This window comes from Gopherus flavomarginatus, chromosome 4, assembly GCF_025201925.1.
Source record: "Gopherus flavomarginatus isolate rGopFla2 chromosome 4, rGopFla2.mat.asm, whole genome shotgun sequence".
Classification (NCBI taxonomy): Eukaryota; Metazoa; Chordata; order Testudines; family Testudinidae; genus Gopherus; species Gopherus flavomarginatus.
In genome coordinates, this window is record NC_066620.1 from 49,162,811 (window position 1) to 49,172,810 (window position 10,000).

Genomic DNA, 10,000 nt, shown 5'->3' on the forward strand with positions numbered 1-10,000 from the left:
GTGGTTCTTATCTAGAAATTTAAGGCATTCCAAGGCTCTCCAAATCCCACAAGGTTTGTAAAAACAAAACAAAACACCCCCTTTCCCCCAAAAAAGAACAAAAACAAAAAAATCCCTACCCATTCATTGGCTTTGGTCTTTTCTGAAGACTAAGGGTCTGCGCTTTACTTGGTATAAACTGGCATAGCTCCACTGGCTTCAACAGAACTATGCTGATTTACGCTACCTGAGGAGCTGGCCCTAATATTCAAACTGTTTCCAAGCTTTACTACGATACCCTTATTTAAAATCACGGATTAAATCACAACATGGGTTGTGCATCTTTTCAGTTTTTTTAACCAATTGCTTATGAAATTAACTTAAGTTTGTTTGAGATACAATATTTTGTACATAATTTTTTAAATTCAAATTAACAGACACATGCCTTAGATCCTAATGGATCTAGTAGTGATTAGTCAATAAAGCATATGGAAACATCTTATTCAAAAATATATATATTTGTTAAAAACTGAGGGCTAGATCTTGCCACGGGGTTCTAAGCAGAAGTCCCCATCGAGGTTAGTGGAGCCTTCTGCTTAAAAATCACTGGCATAATCTGGCCCTGTATATGAGCCAAATTCTGCCCCTTTACCTCACAATAGGGGGAGTAGCCCCTCTTGGGGTCAGTAGGACTAGACCTGGGCAAAATGGGAGCCTAATTTGGCCCATGAAATGTTACATGTAATAAACATTTCAAAGTATTTACAAAAATACGGAATACCCAAGAAAAGATGAACATATCTAATATTTACATCTACTGTTGTGTGGTGTTGCTGACCCAGAATGGCTGTCGCGTTCCACCACGGAGGTGGCTGCATTTCAGTGGTGGGTGAGTGATCCCTATATAGGCAGTTTGTAAAGCACTTTGGGCTTCTTCTGGATGAATGGTGCTATATAAATATAAGGTGGTATAATATCAAAACACTACATATTATTGCGACATTGTAAGAAGATTGATATTGATCACCACATGCAAACACAAACATACTTCCTTTATGAAAAGAAATACAATAAAAAGACTCTTTGTATTACTTCCTATATTAATATCTACTGGAGAAGACTTGTTATGGCACCATTACAGGATTCCCTTAAGCAGGACTCTGCCAATGCTGCATCTGGTTCCAGTGGCTCATTGGTGAGTGAAATGCTCCCTCAGATTTTTCCATACCAGGTGGAACCACTCTCAGAGCAAACCCTTCATTTGGCCCGCTGCGTGATTCACAGCCTTTTTTGTGTTTAATGATTCTTGACCAGCCATTTAGGCTAGTAAGTGCCTGCATGGCGTTTTTTATGTTGTTACCATCCACCCAAAGCCTGCCTCTGAATGAGAAGAAATGTGTTTTCAACTCCGAGAGCACAGAAGGGGTAAAGGGGAGGCAGAGGAACCCACCAAGATGTTCAGCTTGATGTGACATTAGATAAAAGCTAACAGGAATGAGGAGGAGGAAAGAACCCTTCAATAAAGTCAAAATAAAGTGAAGAGAATTGTCCTACTCATTCATTCTTAGAACTGGGCCAAGTCACAAACTTGGGAGCCAATTTTCCAATAAGATAGAAAAAACCCCATAAACATGTAGATAGTTAAAATAAGGACTTGTGAAAATTGTTAAGGGGGGGAATGTAACAAACTAATTTAAGCTAATGTAATGTTTATAAAGTTACTTGGATAATAACACCATGTGTGCCATTATAATCATTAAAACCCAATCTATATTACAAAAAAAAAACTTAGATGATTAACACAAAATCAAGTTGATGTGAAGGAACAATTACTTTTAGGGAAAAAAATCAGGAGGTCCTAATATTCTGTAGAATGAGGGAGGATGCAGCTGTACGTCGACAGCTTTCATATCCTCATTTGAATAATGTGGCCTGAATCTGTCACTTTATTCATCCTCCTTATGCTCAGTGTACTCTGCATCAACAACAAATTAAGTTGTAAATAAGAGACAATCATCACTTTTGTTTTTAAGCAGTTGCTGCATGGAGAATTTCAATGTACTGTTTCTTTTTGACAGAAAGAAAGGGATTCTACAGTGTGCTTATGTAAGCACAAATATGAGGAAACCAACCAAAATGAAACAATTAGGGAGCACTTGAGAACTGCTCCAAAAATGTTCTTGGAAGTACATTTATGCCACCAGCAGAAATTTCTTTTTCAGAGGATACACACGTGTAAAGCTGTGTCATCCAACTGTATTAAATATTCTTATTTTGCGTTGAAACTTCAGACTCTCCCTTGATTGCCCCCCGCAAGCCCTTTCCATTCAGACATGGGCCCCAAGCATACCTTAGAAGAAAAAGTCAAGTGAATAACAATCAGCTGTAATAGTGAAATTAGAATTAATAGTCATTTACCTTTAATATGTTAAAGTGATACATTTTCACCACAAAAATGCAAACATGCAATAAGGAGGGGGGAAGAAAGTTTTTTTTCCTACCTTTACATCTGAGAAGTAGGTTTTCAGCATATTGGAACTTGGGTACCGGGTGTAAAAGAACATGAGCTTGGCCTTTTTCAAGTGATTGGGTGACAGACCTTCCTGCATGTAGGATTGAATTAGTCAAGGAAAATGCTTTGCTTGAGAATAAAAGCTGGTTCTGAATATACATGGCTAGCAAAGTGCTCCTTTGAGAAATGTTCTGTAAGGACCGAGTGACAAATTGTTAACATTCAGTTTGCAGCTCTTTAGAACTGTAATTATCTGCAAAACAACTACATGAGATATGTGAGGATACATAACATACATTGTCTCTCAGTTCATTCTTGGTGTTGGTGGCAGGAATTTTTCAGGTTTAAGGTTTGTGTACCATATGTATGTTCACTTGTTGCTAAGGAAACAAATGCATGAAGCATGAGCTGCAAAAAAACTTATCACAAGATTTTTCTTTCGTTTGCTATTCCAATTCAGTTTATTTTCTCCCAGCACTGAGCAGTTTATAGCATATAATGCTAATGCACATGAAACAATCAGAGGTGCTTTATGATTCTGAGCAATGTTTCATGCAAGTAACATATTTCACCTTTTTTCTTTAATGCCAATATAATTCAGTATCTTGAGTTACTCTCTCTAATCCTATTATTCCTTTGCCACAATTACTGGCTTTCTAATGAAAGCTAAATTTCTTAAAAAAAAACAACTCTCTGTAGTTTAAAAAAAAAAAGTCTGGTTCTGATTTACACAGTTAACTCCTCGGAGAATGAAACTGTATTTGGGGCTAACTAATCAATAAGTGTGGGTTAGCAAATCAATAAATGGCCACTTACCCTATAAGGAGGCCTATTTATCCTGGAAACATCATTACCTTTTAGATCTGTAAACAGAAGCAACTAAAACAGTTCCCAAGGGAATGTGAATCTAACCATAACAATCTAGGCTTTCTGATTTCCCCCCAGCTTCTTGGCACTCTTTTGTGTGCTGTGTGCTAGGACGGCTTTGGTCACATCTGTGCCGCAGGCTGGCCCTGCCATTTCCTCAGCAAATTAATGGCTTTATAATTTATCAGAAATGAAGATGCACGTGGAGAAAATCAATGTGGCCCCCACAAGGTCAATTGAGGGTCCTTCCCAGAAGCTTCTCTGAGGACTGTTTTTCCTAAAGACATTCAACGAAAATTTCACTATTTCACACCTTATGGTGGAGAAAGGTCAAACAAGTTCACAGCTATTCTGCAGCTGAGGTGCCTTCACCTAACAGAGCCGGTAACACAGGAGAACAAAATGAATAGCTCCAGCACGCAACGTGGGAAGTTCAAAGAAATGTATGCTGACAGACAACAGACTATTTAGGATTGTTCTGTTAACAGAATATCTTTTCTCGATCTACTGAATTGAGTCAAAACATAGTTATTTATTCATGTATTATTCATGCATGCAGATGCAGTTGTAGAAAGAGAAGGCTCATTTTTAGATTGAAAATATTACATTTTTTTAAAATAGCCGCTGAAAATAGTTTAAAAACCTCTTCATTTACAAAAAGGGCACTGAAAACAGCTCAGTTGAACTTGTGTTTTGTTTTAGATGCTTAATGATTACAAAGAAGATAATTTATGACTGACATACTTCTTGTGCCAAGAGAAGAGTTGAAAGAACCTCCAGTTACCTCCATTAGACTGATAGAGAAGTCTAAAAGAGCATTACACTCTGCAGTGCCATCTGTCAAAACGCGTAAGTGAAATAATGGTAGCAAGCTGTCACCTATTGCTTAGTGATAAGAGTTTTAGACAAGTTAGAACTTCTACACCAGAAATCCATTTAGTTATATGATTCCACGGGAGGACGGGGACCAACCAACCAATGCTTCAATAAGTACAAGAAAAATCCTAAGTCTCCTTAATTTATAATTCCCCTGAAGCAGATAATATCTTGATATCATGTTTAGCATTTGGTCCATTTTGATGGAAGCTAAGATATGAACTTAAACTCTCCCCAAGCTTCAGTATTCACTGGATTTAAGCATATTAGACAGTTGTTTAAGTATTTTGATTCACTTTGTATTTATGATTTTTCCTTATTTTTCTGTAATAATGCTTAAGGCTACTGATATTGAATAAAACACATATTGAAAGATGTTCTAAAACTCAAATCCTCAGAAGTCCACTTTTTAAATTAGAATTATGCTTTCCTGTTAAGCACTTGGGATTCTTAAAGTGAAATCTAGCACACTGTAAATCTTCATGTCTTGTGTCTAACATTAAGGTTATATTGTGATACAACATAGATCTCTAATAAACAATTAAAAATAGTTAATGAAGCACTTAAGAGCCAACTTTTAGATAACCCATTGCTATTTCAGTGTAAAACTGAACTGACCGATTGGTTAATTTCCCTTTTAAGTGCTTGTGCTGAAAAGCAACTGTTCTTCCAAGAAAGCACTAGCTGTTTCCAGGATACTTACACACGCACAATGACTCATGATGGAATAGATTCAGTAAACATACAGCTGTACTGAACACGAGCTAAGCCCCATTCAAGGCCAGGAAAGAAAATGAGCACAAATAAATATTAAGGAGGTAAAAGGAAAGGGGGGGAATGGAACGCAAACAAGCTCTGTCCCAGCAGCTCATGTGGCTTGCCTCAATTCTCTTAGCCATAGCTTTGTGAAGACAGATGACATTCAATTCTATGTGTAATGCAAAATAGACAATAACTGCTGAAACTTGAGCCAGCTGCCAGGTGTAAAAAAAAAGAAAGAAAGAAAGAAAGAAATGATAAATCCATAAATTAATGAAAGACATCTGCTCAGGAACATAAAAGATCAGAGAAACAGTGCACTGCAGCTGAGCCTAAAGCAGTGTTCAAACAACCTGAGTCTGAGTGTTGTGTATTTACAACGTACAATATAGCCTTACCTAAAACAACAGCAGCTAAAAGGCAAATGTAAGAAATAGGAAGTGGGGGTGAGGGAAGGAAACGTATGTACACTCGCTGTGTGTTTTAACTTACACTACATGTAGACTCTTGCACCTGATTTGTGCCAAAAAGCAAATGGGCTTAATCCACCTGAGTAACTACTCTTTTCTACTAAGATATTTTTATGTGACGATAATCTTCTGTTCCTCTCACTTTCGCTTCAAATTCCTGAAAATGTTCTATTAGGCTTTTGTACCATATATTGGTATTGGATGAGGAGAAAGGAGCAGAAATCTGCCATTTCAGGTAAAATATCTGTAGTTGTAAGGCCAAGTTGCTGCTTAAATTACACAGTGGTTGCTTTTTTCAGATACCTCTCAATTACTAGGAATATTTCTACACATCTTAAAGAACCTTGAAAGAAGAAGCTGGACTGAAAGTATCCTGGCATTTCCCAGGTTTTATCAACAGCACAGAGTTATCCAGCCTGCTATACACTTGCTCACTTTTTAAAAGTTTAATTAGTTTAATTCTAGTCAGATATAGTAAATCCTCATTTCAAAATGTGGCAATTCACTAATTGTAGCTTTCACATATTGGACTGAGAAACTTGTCGCAGTTGGATTGGAATTCTATTTAAAAATTAAGGATTTTAAAAAAGTTTCACTAACATTATTAAAATCTTCTTTTGGTGGAAAAAATGCTGAACATCTCCACCTGTGCAGATGTCTTAACGGCACAAAAAAACCTACTGTTGTGCTTCAGTTTGATATATGCAAATGTTTTGGGGCTGAACAAGGCTATTTTTCTTGAGATGCAAAGAGGGTGCATAACAAGGATGATCATGCAGAAAAACAATTGGCTGTCTGTTTCTTTTAGCATTTGAATAAAACTTAATATTTGATTAAACAGATTAGTTTGCAAAGATACAGAATACATTCATGACCAAGATATGAACTCACCGTGCAGGTGCATCTTATCTTGTTTAGCAGAATACGCAAACATTAACCATTTCCTCACACAATTCAACAAGCCTGGTAACAATCAGGTGCATTTTACAAATATAGGTTTGAAAAAAAAAAAAAAAAGCAATAAGAGGGACTGGTTCAGGATTTCAGCCTGCTACTAAAACCCGAATTTGGCTGTATCTGCTGATCTTATGTTCTTATCCTGGCTGTATTGTCCAGAGAAACAGATGTTGTTTTACGTTGTGAAGGAAGAACTGCCTCTCTTAAGAAACATATTCTTTATATATGCACATTGAAATAAAGGGGCCAAAACAAAGTCTAGTACAAACAAACCTCCATACTCTCTCCCATATGCCTTTGCCTAGAATAAACTATAGGCTGCATGGACAAGTGGGCAGTTGCTAGAAAAATATCACAATAGAGTTTTATACTGGTCTGCACACTTCTGTGTAATGGGTATTTGAGAATCTAGAAGCTTTTCAAATATATTTGTATCCAGGCTGCAATAGTGACTAACTGGGCGAGTCAGTGTGTCAAGGGAATAAGGTGCATGGGGGAGAAGGGAAAGCGGCACCCACATTAATACTCAGTTTCCCCACTGACTAACCTTCAAAGTGGCACTGGGGCTAGAGGAGGCTGCCTGCACACCTTCTCCATCAGAAGAAACATGCTGTGATAATGGCTGCCAGTGAAAGAGAGGAATATAATGTGGGGGAGTGGGTGAATGCTGTAGCAGAAAGAGGGGAAGACAGAAACCAAACAGGGCAACAGAAACAGCACAAGTTCCAAAAATACTGAGTTGCACTAGAATAATAAACAGAGTGGGTCATACAGAGTTATAGCCAAAGGAAAGACTAACAACTTATACACACAGCATGTTTTTTCCTTTTCAATCCCCCTTTGAAGAAGTGAAAGTTTTTTCATTCTTCTTTCCAGGAGGAAAAGAAAGCTACTTTTACTGAAAATAAGTAATATGCCACCATGTTGTTAGTCGGCAATTACATAGCTACTGAATTTTGGCCACAGCTGCACAACTGTGGCTCCTGTTTACTTCAATATAAGCTGCTCTGAGTGCATCAGAAAGCAGAATTTGAAGGAAGGAAGGGTTTTTTAATCTCAATTAGTAATTTTTAGTGTTTATGGAAGATACTAGCCTTACACTGAAATACATTTTTAATTCACACAGAGGGTACTAAATGGACAATGACAGTGCACGTTTCCCTCACCCCCCCAACAATGGGTATGAACCCTGACTTGAAGAGATCACCTCTGTAGAATGAGAGACTACTTCAGTCTCCATTCCCGTTCATGATTTGGTCTTTAAAGGTTTGTCTATGCAATATTTAAACACCTGTGGCAGGCCTCAGTCAGCTCATGTGGCTCTGTCTGCAGGGCTGTAAAATTGCAATGCAGACATTCAGGCTTAAGCTCAAGCTCTGGGGGCCCATGGGGTGAGAAGAGTCCCAGAGCCCAGGCTCCAGCCCAAGCCCAGATGTCTACATCCGCAGCCCAGCCTGGGCCAGCTGCGGCTGTGTCACAGGTCTTGTATTCCAGTGTAGACGTACCCTATGACTGCCAATATAGTTTCCATTTGTGTTGCTTTCAAAATGTGAACACTTGCCCTCTAGAACCTGGACTGAGATCAGCAACACATTCCATGTAGGCCAGCAAATAGTTATTAGATGGCAAAAAAAATTGATAACACCAACCCAGGCTGGTTTTGAACCAGTGACCTACAGGTGAAGGGTTCTTTGGGCCTGAACCAACACCCTGACTCATGTCAGTAGTCCTTTTAAGTCAAATTGGACCATTCATATAAGTGAGGACTACTCACATGAATAAGAGTTTGCAGGATCAGGCCTTGAATCCCTGCAATTAATTTGCTGAGGCACTCTTGCCCTTTTTTTAAAAAAAAAGATGTTTACAATTAATCTAATCCTTCAAAATTATTAACCACAAAAAGATACTCAAAGATACAAGCATATACCTGGCACCTTCCTCCACTGCTATTATTGGAAAAAGGACAACTTCATCAATAGCACTATTATTACTCAAGGATGGATATGGTCATTCAGTTATGATTGCCTTCATCAACTTGGAAAGGAAATTAACTATAGCTAAGACTCTATACTTGTGTGATTGCCTTCTGGAGAGGTCTTATTGTAGGTATAAAATATAATTGTATCCTTCATTGAAAGTCCTCAATTTAGCATTGGGCAAATATCACATTTTATCCACATTTAGTCATTTAAAAAAATAAATAAAATCTTCTGACCATACCAGAACACACATTAGGAGAACAGGGAGGAGGGTAAGAGGGGAAGGAGTGTAATTGCTCAAAAAAAATTCCCAAAAGGACTAGTTTACAGAAAATTAATATGGAAATAGCTGGATATGTCTAAATATAAGCAGAGCTATATTTTTCAAAAGCCTGATCCGGAGCTAAAAAGTTATTGAAACAAAAAACAAAAACAAAAAAAAAGGAGGTGGGGGAGGAGGATGTCCTGTAAATGTAATACAGCTAAAGTTTTATATCTAACAGTGCTCTCTAGCTTTCCAAAATAATTTGCTTTGTGTATGTTAGGACAAAAGATTTCTGTGTACGGCTGAACAGAGGTTAATCATGCATAGCAGGCAGCTGCACAAGGGCTGAGGAACAGACCTCTGGGTAGGGGAAAGAAGTTGATGCAGCTTGAATACATCAGTACCTGTATCTTTTGTGTTTTGTTTGTTTACTCACTTGAGAGCCGATCTGAAGATTTACAACCAACCATTTGTTCTTTGTGAGAGTCGGGAACGACACTGTTAAAATGGGTCGGGCTTACTTTGGCTTTAAAAGGGAGAAAAAAATCATTTGGAAGGTTAAGTGTTTTCAGCAGGGAGACACTGCTGGATAAGACGTCCCATTTTCCCCCATAATAAAGGGCCCAGTTGTGGAGCCCTTACATTTGTGAGCATTTACTCATGCAAGCATTGCTATTTACTGCAGTGGGACTAGCTGGGTGAGGAAGAGCTCACCGACAGGAGGAAATGTTCCACACAGCTGGGCCCTGAAACCTCTCTTACTTTCTGTTATAATTGAAGCAAATGTTTTACGGGGGGAGAGGAAGGAATCTGTTTAAAGTTCTCACTGAAAACAGGCCAGGCAGGTGATATAGGAAAAGAGCAGAACATTTTGGCTGAAGCAGCACTGTTCATTACCTGATACTTTATTTAATCACTACTCTTACAAGTCCTCGGCTACTCCATCTTATGATGTCCTATTACCAGAAATACTCTGTATGAAAGTATTGCATACAATTATGCCTGCAGTGAAGTTTGTCTTAAGTTACCCAACAAAAAAGGAAAGCAAACTTACACAGATTGGGCCTGGTATTGCAACCGATTATATTCTTTTTAGAAAAGGATATTGCACTTCCCGAGTAAGGTGAGATTTCAGACATATCTTGTAGGTCACCACACTCAGACTTTATGAGAGACAAAGAGAGACCTTCAGCTGTGCTAGGAGGGTGTGCTGGTGAACAAGGATGGTGGTTCATATGGTGCGACGACATCTTGGTCCTCAGACTCGTGGTCTCCCTAGTTAAGTCTAAGGATTCTGGGGAGGCTCTATCTTTCCCTGGAAAGGAGGCAGATGGAG

General features: G+C 38.4%; 1 protein-coding gene across 3 annotated transcripts in view; it reads right to left on the reverse strand.

The window, feature by feature from the left end:
- Positions 1-10,000, reverse strand: part of PROX1 (prospero homeobox 1) — a 54,192-nt gene that overhangs the window by 33,932 nt on the left and 10,260 nt on the right. For 2 of the 3 annotated variants that reach the window (XM_050950222.1, XM_050950223.1), the window contains exon 2: positions 9,719-10,000. This exon is cut by the window's right edge and continues 1,559 nt beyond it. In XM_050950222.1, the coding sequence (XP_050806179.1) occupies positions 9,719-10,000 (282 nt within the window). Of the gene's footprint in view, positions 1-2,480; positions 2,593-9,718 lie in introns of all 3 variants that reach the window. The other variant, XM_050950225.1, reaches the window with a different exon arrangement.